Source organism: Sus scrofa, chromosome 16 (assembly GCF_054392235.1).
Source record: "Sus scrofa isolate SSC_HxYL_T2T_F1_AM1 chromosome 16, Sscrofa_HxYL_maternal_Yorkshire_Landrace_v2.0, whole genome shotgun sequence".
Taxonomy (NCBI): domain Eukaryota; kingdom Metazoa; phylum Chordata; class Mammalia; order Artiodactyla; family Suidae; genus Sus; species Sus scrofa.
In genome coordinates, this window is record NC_139398.1 from 47312145 (window position 1) to 47327154 (window position 15010).

General features: G+C 40.0%; 1 protein-coding gene across 8 annotated transcripts in view; it reads right to left on the minus strand.

The window, feature by feature from the left end:
- The window catches only part of ANKRD55 (ankyrin repeat domain 55), a 164092-nt gene extending 151656 nt beyond the window's left edge, over positions 1-12436 (minus strand). For 4 of the 8 annotated variants that reach the window (XR_014831343.1, XR_014831345.1, XR_014831346.1 and 1 more), the window contains exons 1-2: positions 12355-12436; positions 11963-12053 (exon numbers count right to left, since the gene is read on the minus strand). Coding sequence is in view for 2 of the 8 variants with exons in the window: in XM_021076740.2 (XP_020932399.2) it covers positions 11963-12020 (58 nt within the window). In the remaining 6 variants the exon portion in view is untranslated. Of the gene's footprint in view, positions 1-11962; positions 12054-12332 lie in introns of those variants that run through there. The other 4 variants (XR_014831344.1, XM_085002273.1, XM_085002272.1 and 1 more) reach the window with 2 other exon arrangements.
- Positions 12437-15010: the final 2574 nt, after the last annotated feature.

The following is a 15010-nucleotide window of genomic DNA, read 5'->3' on the forward strand; positions in this document are numbered from 1 at the left end:
GATCTTTTTATTGTACATTGTTTATACCTTGAAGTGATGTGAATGTATCATCATTCCAAAAGCAAAAACAAGCAAAAAGAGGAAACAAAAAGACTGAAAAAAAAAAAAGAAAAAAGTATTGAGGGAGTATTCCTCTATCAAATAGTAAGTATTACGAAACTCTAATAAATTAAAAAGCAAGACTGTGCCGCAAGACCAGATTGTTTCTTAAAATAGCATAGAAAGCCTAGGAATCTGCCTGGCACCAGCATGGAAAGTAGAAGCCAACAGATAGGGTGGCTTTTAAATGGGATGAGTTATATCTTGAAGGCAAGTCTTAGACTCAGAGGACAGAACCCCAGAAACAGAGGAAAAGGAAAGTAGAAGTACTCCCGTAAGAGTTTTCCTGGAGGATTATTTTCCTTCTGATATAATTTTCCTGCTCAGGTAAATTCTGCCCTTTCCTATTTCCAAATAAAAAAAAGGGGTACTATCAAAAACAGACATATAGATCAATGGAACAGAATAGAGAGCAATAAACCTGCACACTTAATGGTCAATTAATCTATGACAAAGGAGGAAAAATATACAACGGAGAAAAAAGACAGTCTCTTCAATACGTGGTGCTGGGAAAACTGGACAGCTACATATAAAAGAAAGAAATTAGAATATTCTCTAACATCATACACACAAATAAACTCAAAATGGATTAAAGATCTAAATGTAAGACTAGATACTATAAAACTCCTAGAGGAAAACATAGGCAGAACACTCTTTGACATAAATTGCAGCAGTATTTTTTTGGATCTGTCTCCTAAAGTAAAGGAAATAAAAGCAAAAATAAACAAATGGGACCTAATTAAACTTCAAAGCTTTTGCATAACAAAGGAAACTATTGACAAAATGAAGACAACCTACTGAATGGGAGAAAATATTTGCAAATGATATGACCGATAAGGGAGTCCTATCCAACATATATAAACAGCTTATACAACTCATCATCAAAAACAAACAAACAAACAAAAACAAAACAACCTGATTAAAAAATGAGCAGAAGAACTGTGTAGACATTTTTCCAAAGAGAAAATGCAGATTGCCAACAGGTACATGAGAAGATTACATTGCTAATCATCAGGGAAATGCAAATCAAAACCACAATGAGAAATCACCTTACATCTGTCAGAATGATTATCATCAAAAAGAACACAAATAAAAGATGTTGGTGAAGATGTGGAGAAAAGGGTACCCTCCCACACTGTTGGTAAGAATGTAAATTGGTACAAACACTGTGGAAAAAGGTATGGGCATTTCTCAAAAAACTAACAATAGATGTACCATGTGACCCAGCAATTCCACTCCTGGTTATATGTCTTAAAAAGACAAAAACGCTAACTCAAAAAGATCATGCACCCCAATGTGGCATAGGAGCACTATTTGCAATAGCCAAGACATGGAAGCAACCTAAATGTCCATCAACAGATGAATGGATAAAGAAGATATAGTATATATACATCTACATATACACACATGCACAATGGAATACTATTCAGCCATAAAAGAATGAAATTTTGCCATTTGCAGCAACATGGATGAACTTGGAGTGCATTATGTGAAGTAAAATAAGTCAAACTGAAAGATAAATACTGTATGATATCATTCATATGTGGAATCTAAAAAAAATACAACAAACTAGTAAATATAACAAAAAAGAAGCAGACTCATAGAGAACAAACCAGTGGTTATTAGGTGGTGGGAAGTACAACACAGGGGTAGTGGAGTAAGAGGTATGAAACAATGGGTGTACAATAGGCTGCATGGTATAACATGGGGAATACAGTCAATATTTTGTAACAACTGTACATGGAAAGTAACCTTTTAAAATTGCATAAAATTTTAAAAATAAGTTTTATAAAAGGAGTGCTCTGCTGTGAATTCATTACAGAGGGGGCAACAACTTGAGGGATGGATGTTCTCTTGATCTGGGAAGACCAGTTGTCCATGTGACCTTAGGTAATTCATTTGTAAGAATCACTAGCATTTGCTAAGTGATTACTCTAGCCAGGCATGGTTCCAAGTGCTTTGTATGCATTATGTCATGGAGTCTTTGTAAGGTTTGCTCTGAAGATTATTATAACCATATTTACAGCCACCCTACAACCACCATTAGCACTTACTGAATGATTACTGTGGGCCAGCAATGGTTGCAGGTGCTTTGCATGTATTAACTCAGTCTTTATAAACAATTCTTTGTAATAGTGTCATCTTAACTTACAAGGTAGGAAAGTGAGGTATTGGGATGTTAAACAGCTGGGTCACTCAGTGAGTGTCGCCAGCCAAGTCCATTAACAATTTGTGGGAAAAGAGAATCTTAATGATGAAGTCTAACCTTTTATACTTTTCCTTTGTGCTTAGTCTGGTTTCACTTGCTCACAGAGGTCTGTGTGTCCTTTAGAGCCTGAGCTTGCTCCTCTCCACTCTTTGATCAAAGAATAAAACTTTACTTCTAAACCAAACTGGGTCTAGTTCTACCAGTTCCAATGACATTGGGCAGAAGGACCCTTGCTGGGGCCTGACTAGAAAGGGTCAGTGACATGAGTGGCAGCACTGGGACTTGAATCATTTGGTTTGACTTCAGTGGCTGTTATAGTTCATTACACTGTACCACTGTTTTCACAGATTAAAAAGTGAGGGAGTTGGATTATACATTCACTGAGTTCCTTTCAATACTGCAAGTTACTACTATTCTGCCACAAAACACTTCCAGGTTCCACCTTTAAACTGGTTTCTGTGGTGACTACCTCAAATCAGATACCAGTGAACCCATCTCTATGCATCTCTGTCTCTACAGTGGTCATGCTGAGTCAGCCAACTTGTGGCTAAATTTCTAGGACACCAGTTTTGCTTTTGTTTTTTTTTCTTTTTTAGGGCCACGCATAGGGCATATGAAAGTTCCCAGGTTAGAGCTGTAGCCACCGGCCTACACCGCAGCCACAGCAACACAGGATCCAAGCCTCATGTGTGACCTACACCACAGCTCATAGCAATGCAGGATCCTTAACACACTGAGTGAGGCCAGGGATGGAACCAGCATCCTCATGGATATTAATCAGGTTCATTACCACTGAGCCACAATGGGAACTCCTAGGACACCAGTTTTGAACAGCACTAAGTAAGAAGGATAAAAATATCTGAAGTCAAATAAATATCAGGTGTTTTACTCATGGCTCCTAGGATTTTTTTAAAACACCAAACTGTGTTCTGATATACTGTTGTGAGTCAGAGAATACAGAAAGGATCTCAGGGTCATCCAGGATCAAAGCTTAGGAGGTTGAGGTTAAAATAATTCTTCTTCTTTTTATCAACTGCTGTTTATTTGTGACCTTGATTAAAGGGTCAGGGCTCTCTGAACAGCCTCTTGGAGAAACTTTAACCTGTTGCTGCACAGAATAAAGGGTTGAGTAGGAAAATGATAAAGAACCTGGCTTCAGAAGCTTCTGTGTTAGAGGCCAAGCTCTGATCTTACAAATTCCCAGTTCCCATCACATCAGTTCCACAGGTCACATTCCAGTGTAATCCTACCCTTTTAGCCTCCTCCTCCTCCTTGGATGCTGGCATCTATCTTTGCTCCAAAGACAGGTTGCCACGGAGACTGAATCCACTCCTACATGAGAAGAGGTCAGCCTGTCACTAAGCTTGGCCCACTGGGCAGAGATCATTGCAAATGGAAGCCCAGCCAGGGGAGACACAGCGGCTTGAGCAATTCTAATCCCCACTGCATTTCTTTTCCTTCATGCTAGGAGTCATGAAGGGGTTATTGGGGTATGCTATAAAAATCCAGAAAGTATAATTTCATGGTGAACAGGAGTGTGGGGAGGGCTTATGGGTCAGAAGCCAGAGTTAAAATGGCACCTCTGTCCTTGTCCTGTGTGGCCTTGGATAAGTTGTGTAACCTCAGACGGACTAGAAGTGGAGTTTATCTCATAGGCTGTGTTGAGGATCAAGTGGGATGATAGGAGTGAAACGTTTAGCACAGTGCCTGGCTTAATAAATGGGAGCTGCTTAATAAACAATTATTAAGCTCTTCTGATTATTATTACTGGTTAATATTCTCGCCTGATCACCTCTGTTTCCCTTTGGAAGCTACTCCCCGTCCCTGCACAGAGGGTGAGTTGTTAGGGTCCATCTTGGCACTTGAGAAGCTGGGAACAGGCTGGCTCTAAGAGACTCTGAAGAACAGAGCCCTCTGCTAGTTAAGAGAATGAAAAACACTTTATACATTGAATTTATTTTTGTATTGTTTGACTATTTTAAAGAAGGTAATATTAACTTTATTGTTAGGAAGAAACCCCAGTATTTTAAAAAACTCTCTAACAGTGCAACACCTGTAATCTCAATTTACCATCTGAAAGAATTTAAACAATACTGTGATAACCTGAGATGGATATGTCACTTATGGTATTCTGGCTGGGAATGCATAATTTAAACCTGGTTGTGAGGGGGCATCAGACAAACCCATAAGGAGGAACTTGGTATTTAAAAAAAAGAGAAGGAGGCTGTAATTTCCAAAATGTCAATGTTATAAAAGACAAAGTAAGTCTATAGAAATGTTCCAGATTGAAGGAAACTAAGACAGGACAACTAAATACAGTACTTAATCCTAGACTGGGTCCTGTACTGGAGGGAAAATGCTGTAAAAGACATCATTGGGTTAAGAGACTAAATTGGAATGCAGGCAGATGACATAAAAGTACACACACACACACACACACATATATACATATATGGAGAGAGACGCAGAGCGGGATCTAGAGAGACAAAGACACTGATGGAAATAGATGCAGACAGAGAAAGAGCTAACAATAAAGCAAATGGGATAAAATGTTAATATTAGGTGAATCTGGGTAAAAGATTATACTATTCTTACAGTGTTTGTTTAAAATTATTTTCAAAAAAGTTTAAAAAGCATTAGAATGTTATTAAATAGTATATGTGTATATTTTAAAACTCTGAGGATACCTTTAGAAATGGAAATATTTCCCACATAGGCTGAATTTCCCACATATTGTCCTTCTACTTCCACCCCGGATGTACCCAATTAAACAAGAGTAGCCTCATCAATAAACAACTGACATTTTAAAATTTTACATAGAGAAAACATGGAGTTCCAGTCAGTGGTTAACGAATCCGACTAGGAACCATGAGGTTTGGGGTTCGATCCCTGGCCTTGCTCAGTGGGTTAAGGATCTGGCGTTGCCGTGAGCTGTGGTATAGGTTGCAGATGTGGCTCGGATTCCGAGTTGCTGTGGCTCTGCCATAGGCTGGCGGCTACAGCTCTGATTAGACCGCTAGCCTGGGAACCTCCATATGCCGCAAGAAGTGGCCCTAGAAAAGGCAAAAAGACAAAAATAAATAAATAAAATAAATAAAATAAAATTTTACATAAAGAAAACAAACTGAAGGGCCCTTATTAAGAACACAAACCTATTTATTAGTTGAAAATTAATATGAGGTAAAACCACCATGGTTTTAAGAGACAAACAGGAAAATCTGAGTGGCAGATCATTTATGATATAAGAGAATTTTCAGAATCAGCAAACACTTTGTACCGACAGGCTTCCTAAGAGTTATAAGTATGCTAAACATATGACTCTTGGTTGGATGTGATCTTTCTGCAAGACCATGCCAAGCCCATATCTATCTTTTATACCAAACTTGGACTTGAGTGCATCCAGACTCTTAGTTTCTCACCTTGTCCTGTATTTAGTTATGGGTGAGATATTTGATTTTCTACTTATTTGGCAGTAAAAACAGCTACACTTTTAGTGGTTTTTATTTTAGGCTCCATTAAAATATCCTTGCATCCAAATAGTTGCATCTAAGCAAAAAAATCCATGGATTTCAATTATTCAACACAGTTGTTTAATAATTACTAAGGAAATATGGAATGAATGGAGATGATAGGAAAAGCCTAGTATGATGACCTGGCTGATTTCCAAACAAGGGGCTAGGTTGAAGGTTTGCCTTCCGAAGCTGACCTAGCTAAGTTGTGGCACACAACATCAGGGTGGATTCAGGGGATGTGGCTGACCAGGTGGGCCTCGTTCCCTCTGCATATCACTCCCAGATTCTCCTTCTTGGGATGCATACCCCGGCAAGATGCCTCACTCCCAAGGATATTAGGGCTGTCCTGTAATGGAGAATGCTGACAATGACACTGCTCCCCTCATCCCCAACCCAATGACTAACTTCCTAGTCTCTAAGGCTGTGAATGGTAGTTGTGTGGATAAGATCAGCCAGGAGTTTTCGTCTAGCTAGGTCCATAAGAAGGGCCAGGAATGGACTGGTCTGTCACCACCTTTCCCAGGAGCTGGTTGATGGATAGGAGGTTTCTATAAGACAGAAAGAGACAGCACAAAGAAGGCAGCAGAGAAGAGGGAGGGGCAGGCTTCCCAGCCAACATGTTTGCTTAGGGGAGGTCTTGAATGGGCAAGAAGATTGGGAAAATAATTCTCCTCTCATTCCCTCTGCTCATCTTTCTTACCCAAGAGAGGAAGAGGGCTGAGAATTTTCCCAGAGGTAACAAATATTTTGCTTCTAAACCTCTGGAATGGTCATTTGCCAGCTAATTGTCCTTTATCTGGACCATCAATCTGAAAATCAATCACAGAATCCTCAGTGTTCCTGGGTTTCATTCCAAATGCCCATTCAAGGTCTGTGCCTAAAATCAACTAAGCCCACCCAAATCATCGACTTTCTTTCCTATTTCCTTTGCCTGCCTTTGCTTTAGTCTCTTCCCAACTCCCTTGGAAAATACTCCTTTCTTCCTTTGGAGACATCTGGTTGTCACATTAGAATTTTTGCTTTTTCAGCAAACTATGTATCTGCGCACTCTAAATTCTTTTTGTTTAGCATTTCGACTTTGGATGAAAAGTTAGAAATTAAAACCAGCACATCTGCATGTGGGAGCTTTAAAAAGCCACAGTACAATGGGAAAACAACTTGATTATAAAAATACAGGCTTTATTAATTTGAACTTTTGCTAATGTCTTATTTCCTCATTAAAATGTATGGTTGATCAAGGAAGACTACAGCAGTAGAAAGAAGATGGGTTTTGAAATCAAGCAGGTTTAGTCTAGAATCTCAGTTTTGCCATTTTATCTCATGGTAGCGTATCTTATCTTTTTGAATTTCCTCTTTGGTAAAAGAGGGGGTAATAGTAACGGGGGTGAGGTGAGGATTGAACGAGCTAGTCTATATACAGTCCTTGGCACAGAGCCTGGCTCTGCTAAGTGCTCAATAAACATTTGTTCTTATCAAGATGTAATCTGGGTAAAGCGCCTGCACAGAGGCAGCATCAAATAGGTGCCCTTTTGACCCCATCTCCCAAATGCCAAACTTTCTTCTAGCTGAAATGAGAATAGATTTTACCGCAAACCCAGCGATGAGGCTGCATAATTTTGAAAAGGGACTTGATATCTGACCTCTTTTCATGTCAAGCAGTAGGCAGGATGGTGGCCCTGAAGGTGCATCCATGTCCTAGCCTCTGGGAGCTGTGAATATTACATTATATGGCAAGGAGTGGATATCACCTCACATGTCAAAAACAGAGTTAAGGATCTTGAGAGTAGAAGTTTATCCTGGAGTATCTGAGTGGGCCCTGAAAGTAATCATGTGTATCATTATAAGAGAGGCAGAGGGAGTTCTGAGATGCATGCACAGAGGAGAAGGTTCTGTGAAGATGGAGGCAGATGGAGCAATGAAGCCACAAACAGTAGAAGCTGGAGGAAGCAAGGATAGATTCTTCCCAAGAACCTCCAGAAGGAGCAAACACCTACTGACATCTTGCTTTCATACTCTGGCCTCCAGAGCTGTGAGAGATTGCATTTCTGTTGTTTGAAGCCATCCGGCTGTGGTACTTTGTTACAAGGATGATGGACAAGGATACTCTGCATTAATCTGGACTGGAGGGCTGAGCCCATCATCAAATTCTCTCAACAGCTCTGCTGGAGAAAACCCAGGAGGGTGGGCCACAGCCTCCCCAGGTGCCTGCAAACACATTGTTCAGCCTCTTCGAGCATTGCTCACAGAACCTGGGCTGGGCTGGAGTGGCTGAGGCCCTTGGGACCACTCTTCTTACTCCCATTTTCTCTCTGAGGCCTGGGTTCCTTCTGAAGGCACAGTTTAGCATGCAAATATCTTCAGTTACATAACTGGAGCCTCACCCTCAACAGGAACCTTTGTGTTCTTTAGTAAATGATTTTACTACAGGTCCTTTCCTGCGTGTGGGCTTGGAGAGGGAAGACAGCCAGGAAGAGCACGTGGGACCAGAGAGATGTTGCTATGGTGAAAGCAAGAAGCACAAAGTGGGAGTGGAGAGCTCTGGAGACCCAGGCTTCCCCCCTCACAACTTCACAAACCAAGCCAGAGACATGGCCTCAATCCTCTTGGCCAGGCAGATACCCAAGCTTTAGGCCTCCCAGCAACCCTGCACATATATAACATTATCCACAGATGAGAAGATCAATCAGTCTGCCCAAGTTTGTGCAACTGGAACAAGGACTGAGATAGGACTTGAGCAAAAGACCATCTGTCCCCTAGACCCGGGCATAGGGTTGTTTTCTTACCTCTACTAAAGAAAAATAGAGAACAACACAGTTGGTAGGACTAAGACTTACCAAATCCACCTGTTTTGGTTTGAGCCCTGAACGTCATTATGCATTATATTTTTCAAGTGCATACTGCTGACCATTCTTTGGGCAACCATAAGCCACAGCTGCCTGAGCCCTACCCCCACATCACAATAGCTGTTAAGACCAGAGGTTGCCCCTGAAAAGAAGATTCCTATTCTGCTGTCTGGATAGAAAACACCAGGGTCAGTCCCCTTTGTTACTACTCAGCTGTGTTATTAACAGAAATGGACCCACCTTTTAACCTCTCTGTACTTCATTTTTCCCATCTGTGATATAAGGGCAATGGATGGAATGAGTGGTTCTCCATCTTTGTGGTCTATCAGAACTTTCTGGAGAGCTTTGTCAGGCCATGCTCCTCACCAATTAAACTGGAATGTCCTTCAGTGACATTTAGGAATCAGCAGTTTCAAAAACTGTCCAGGTGATTTTGATTTTTTTTTTTTTTTTTTGGCTTTTTAGGGCTGCGCCTGCAGCATATGGAAGTTCCCAGGCTAGGGGTCAAATCCGAGCTGCAGTTGCCGGCCTACGCCACAGCCACAGCAATGCCAGATCTGAGCAGCATCTGCAACCTACATCACAGCTTATGGCAACGCCGGATCCTTAACCCACTGAATGAGGCCGGGGATCAAACCCGCATCCTCATGGATACTAGTCAGATTGTTTCCACTGGGCCACAACGGGAACTCCATATATGCGGCCAGGTTTGAGAACCAGTGCGTTACATGACTTCTAAGATCTTTCTAGATGTAAAGTCTTTTGTCAACATCTACATGTAAAACTAGTGGCAACTAGCATTTTGACTCCCCGATTATTAGGAATTCAAGGAAAACCATCTACTAAAGACCCACTCATGCTCAAATTTTCAAGAGAAAGTTACTTCACCATGGTTTTGCCCAACAATATGATATTTAAAATCTGTAACGGTCTAACCTATTATGGCCTATCGTGCTTTTAGGGAGGTGGAAGGATTAATGTGACAACAGAATTATTTAGGTATCATTTAGTTAATTATTATCCTAGGGGTTGCTCTAATGGTATCCTGGAGGTGTAAAAAAAATAATTAACATACTCTAGTCACCAGCCTTAAGTAAAACCTCGTTTGTTCTGAGGACTGCTAAATTCAAGCTAGAGATAGAAGTGAATGGTCTTTCACATTTAAGGAACTCATAGTCCAAGGTGGTAGTAATTATAACAGCAACAATAATAACAAAAGCAGCCACAATTTGAAAGTGCTTAATGCACATCAGGCAATGTGACAGGTGCTTTACATGCATTATTTTATTTAATTATTTAACTATTTATTTACTTTTAGGGCTGCATCCACGGCTGATGAAAGTTCCCAGGCTAGGGGTCAAATTGGAGCTACAGCTGCCTGCCTACACCACAGCCACAGCAACTCGGGATCCGAGCTGCATTTACAACTTACACCGCAATTCACAGCAACGCCGGATCTTTAACCCGGTGAGCCAGGCCAGGGATTGAACCTGCGCGCTCATGGATGCTAGTCGGGTTTGTTACCAATGAGCCACAACAGGAACTTCCATATACATACATTATTTTAAATTCTCACAACAACCTTGTTAGGTAAGTGTCATTTCCTCTACTTTATTGTGGAGGCAACTAAGACCCAGAGAGGTCAGGTAACTTGCTAAGGTCACTCAGCTAAGAGTAGTTGCTTTGCCATTGCAACGTATGTCACCCATGCTATTTCCACCACACCTCAGCACCTCTAGAGAGAAATGATTGAGAAATAGAGATGGGGTGGCAAGGAGAGGGTTAACTTACAAGAGGGGAGAGTGAGGCCTAGGGTGGAGAAATAGCTATGAATTGTTCATGTGAAAGGTGCTATAAGAAAATAAATATTTTAACTATGTTTCGGGCTCAATCCTGTTAGGAGACACAACACTGGAACAGATAAATTCATTACAAAGGGCTAGTTCTCTGCAGTCAGTTCGAGCTCCCTCAAATTAGTCTTCAAAAATAAACCCATTGTGTTCCTCTTTGGACTGCATAGCTCAATAGTGTCATTTTTAGCCAGTATGAGGTCTTCAGACCTAAGCGTATTTTCACTTTTGCTGACTACCAGCAGTGATACAAACTGTACAAAGGGGAAGGATGTGGTGGGCACAGCTGTAGCAATCACTTTCTCTGTGGTGTTCATATCCAAACGCTGTGTGAACCAGCATATTCCGTAGATGCACACACACAAACATACATACGGTAGTTATTCAGAAATCAAAATGTAAATCTATAACCTGACAAAGCACTGAACTAAAATAATTCATACATGAAACTAGATGTAGCTTGAAGGATAGTAAACACACTATGGCCTAGAGCAGGCAAAGGGAAAAAGAAAGAGCAATGAATTTTCTTAATGAGGCTTTCACGGACCACCATTTTCACACTGTAGCCAAAACAAGTAAATAACCAAAGGATTTTAGGATTCTGAAGAATACTCAGGGATCACTGAAGGTGGTTCAGATATCAGATATTTTTAAAATCTTCTAAAAATATTTACAGTATTTAAAGAATGAAAATTTCCTATACACACAGAGAAACGATACATAATTATACGAAGGTGTTATACACACACACACACACACACACACACTGCATATGCAAAATGTACACACCTAGACCGTATGTCTGAATACACGTTTTTTAATAAGGATGGGTCAATTTCACAGAAATCTTTTCATATGGAAAATTACTTTCACTCTGGAAATTATAAGAAGGTCACATCTTTTCATTGCCAATAATAACAGTGATAAGTTATTACACAACCTTGGGTGAGATAATATATCAACTACAGCATAAATTTGGGCTACATCTATTCCTGAAGGGAATCAAAAAATATTTATGAAACTATAGCAATAAGATATTGGGTTAGTATACTGAAAAGATACACTATTTTTCTTTTTATGTTACTTATTATAATATATATAGTTTAAAGATTTGAACAAAAAGCTAATGAGAATAAAGATGATACTATCAGAAATACCTGATATGCCTGAAATCCAATTTTTAAAATTTGCAGGTAGGAGCACTTTAACAAGACTAATGGACCAGAAGCTTATTTTTCCCTTCCAAATGCGGTCAAATAAGAAGTGAACATCTAGAACAGGTTTGTTTCCCATATGAAATCCTCTTTCCACATCACACACACACACACACACACACACACACACACACACACACACACTCACTCCTCTCTCTCCCTGTACAATTGCAAATCCCTACTGTTGGACTAAAGATGCATAGAACCAAAGGACGAATTAAAGCAGCACATTTACCTTTTTGCTGATCAAACACAGATGGAGTGCTGAAATCCATGGTTGCCTGTCTCATCATTCAGCGTCAGAATGGCAAAAAGCATCTAGGTCTCTAGAGAGGAAAAAACACCATCTCACATATTACAGTCAACACAACAGTCAGACACAGCATCCCTTGCCAAGACCTCTGTTTGAGGATTAAATGTGCATTAGAGCTGCAGGTCGTTGTCAAGGCAAAAGATGGAAATAGGTAAGTGTTATTCCTGTAATACCTGCCAGGAAAAAGAGTTACTTCTTATGGTCTCACTCATCAGCTATAACCGTGTGTAAGTATTATACACCCTCCAATCCTCACCCAATACAGAAAAAAAGCTCAAACCCTTAAAAATACCGTTCATGGGGGGGCCACCTGCCTTGGATCTGGGCCAGGAAAACACTAGAGGTCACGGAGCTTCAGCAGCTGGTGTGTTGCTTTAAACCAGAAGAAATCCCAATGGGTGAGTGAGGATTCACAGGGCCAGACGGAGCATGTGCAAAGCTGCCAATGCAGTTTGGATCCGGCTGTGTTCTTGGTGGAGTGAGAACTGCATTTGGGTCATGTGAGCAGAGTGCCATCTCAATGGAACAGGACGTAAATATTGTAGCAGGAGGCTGCTGGCTGTGTGCCATATGGAGTAATTACCAGCATTCCCGGCTCATCTTCAGTCTCCCTTCAGCTCTGTTCTCCAAATGACAGGGAGGATGGGGGGAAAGAAGTGGCATTTGAAAGGTTGTATTTTAGGGCTTAGATATCCATGACAATGAAATTAAAACAGTGTGCAGTCACAGGGGTGTTTAATGCAGTGTTATACGTGGTGACAAAAACCTCAAAATCATCTAAATGTATATCATATGAGGAGCAGCTGAATAAATGGTAGTAAATTTGTACTCTAGATTTAAAAATCTGAAGTAAATCTAAATGAATTTATTTGGTAGGATGACTATATTAAATTTAAAAAGTTATATATTTTGGGAGTTCCCATTGTGGCTCAGTGGTTAATGAACCTGACTAGCATTCATGAGGATGCAGGTTCCATCCCTGGCCTCACTCAGTGGGTTAAGGATCCGGCACTGGCTTGAGCTGAGATGTAGGTTGCAGACACGGCTCGGATCCCTCGTTGCCATGGCTGTGGTGTAGGCCAGCGGCTATAGCTCCCATTGGATCTCTAGCCTGGGAACCTCCATTTATTGTGGGTGCGGCCCTAGAAAAACAAAAAGACCAAAAAAAGTTATGTATTTCATTTGTTCACTTTTTTTTTTTTTTTTGGTCCTTTTAGGGCCACACCCACGGCATATGGAGGTTCCCAAGCTAGAAGTCTAATTGGAGCTGTAGCTGCTGGCCTACACCAGAGCCACAGCAATGCCAGATCCGAGCCTCATCTGTGACCTACACCACAGTTCACGGCAACGCCGGATCCTTAACCCACTGAGCAAGGCCAGGGATCGAACCTGCAACCTTATGGTTCCTAGTTGGATTCATTTCTGCTGTGCCACGACGGGAACTTTCTGTTCACAATTTTATAACCAGCAGCTACCCACTGAATATATAACTATGTTTATATGTTTTATAGGAACAGATGAAGATAATATGGAGAGGTACTATTAATTTTAAGCAACTCCCAGAGGTTGCAATTAAAGTAGGAGATTTCTAACTTGTTCTTTATCTACCTCTGCATTTTTAGGCTTATTACAACAAGGCTGTCATTTTATATTTTTCATTAAAACCTGACATAAATGTAAAACAAAGCTCTATATTCAAGACACAATGAGTCTTCTGGACAAGTTAAACAAGATACTTTCATAAATGCTGTTGATAGCGGTAATTACTTTTCTTTAAACTTAGTGTGTGACTATAGAAATGAAATCAGAAACCATTTTTTTTCTTGATACATGGCCGCATTTGTTTTGATATGGACTGGTATGGATTGTGTTCTTCAATAGAGAGACTTCTTTCTTATCTCTTGCCTCTCATATTTTCTCAGTGCCCCATCATTTATTTCCCATCAACTACACTGTCTGGCCCAGTTCCCTGGGACAATCCTATGACCCACTTAGCTTCTCACATCAGTCCTTCCCTCAAATGCCCTGTGTTCATTTTATTTAAAACACAGGCAGAACTTACTTCTTACAAATTATTACCCAAAATGTGTTCCATAGATACAGTTCTTAAATTTCCCAGTGCTGGGTTTTTGTTTTGTTTTGTTTTGCATTAACTCTGAAAGCCATTTCTCTGATCACATTTCCTAATATAGTCTTCCATTCCTTCACCCTATCCATCACGTCCTTCTCCAGAATGCCACTTGTTGGATTAACAACTAGGAATACCCCTGCCAGAGAGACAAGGCCTTTTCTCATGTACAACATCCATCTAGTTCAGTGCTTCTCAGACTATCTGTGGTGAAGGGACAGGCTTTTCAATTTCTAAAATATCATTGGAACTGAGACATTAATAAAACATGATAAAAATTAATAATTGAAAAAGAAAAAAGAAAATTTAGAAAATGTAAGCCCCTATCTTTATTACTAGACTCAACAGTCATAATGCTATATGTCAATAAATGTAATTAAACAAACTTAGAATAGTAAAAGAATTTTTTAAATGTACATATTATTCATTGAAAGCATATTTAGGCATTAAGATGCTGTGCCATCCAATATGGTAGTCACTAACCACATATGGCTATTTAAGTTTAATTAAAATTAAATAAAACCAGAAATTAATTTCCCCAGTCACAGAAGCCACTGTGATTGTATTTTTTCATAATTAAAAACTCTTGTTCTTTGAGAGATGCCTGTGAGAAAATAAAAAGACAAACCATAGACAGGGAGAAAATATTTGTAAAACATACCTGATAAAGGATTTGTATCCAGAATATGCAAGGAATTCTTAAAACTTAATAATAAAAAAACAAGCAATTTAATTTTTTAAAGGGCAAAGATTTGAACTGACGTGCCACCAAAGAAAAGATATAGATGGCAAATAAGTATATGAGGAGATGCTCAGCATTACTGAGCATTAGGAATGTGTAA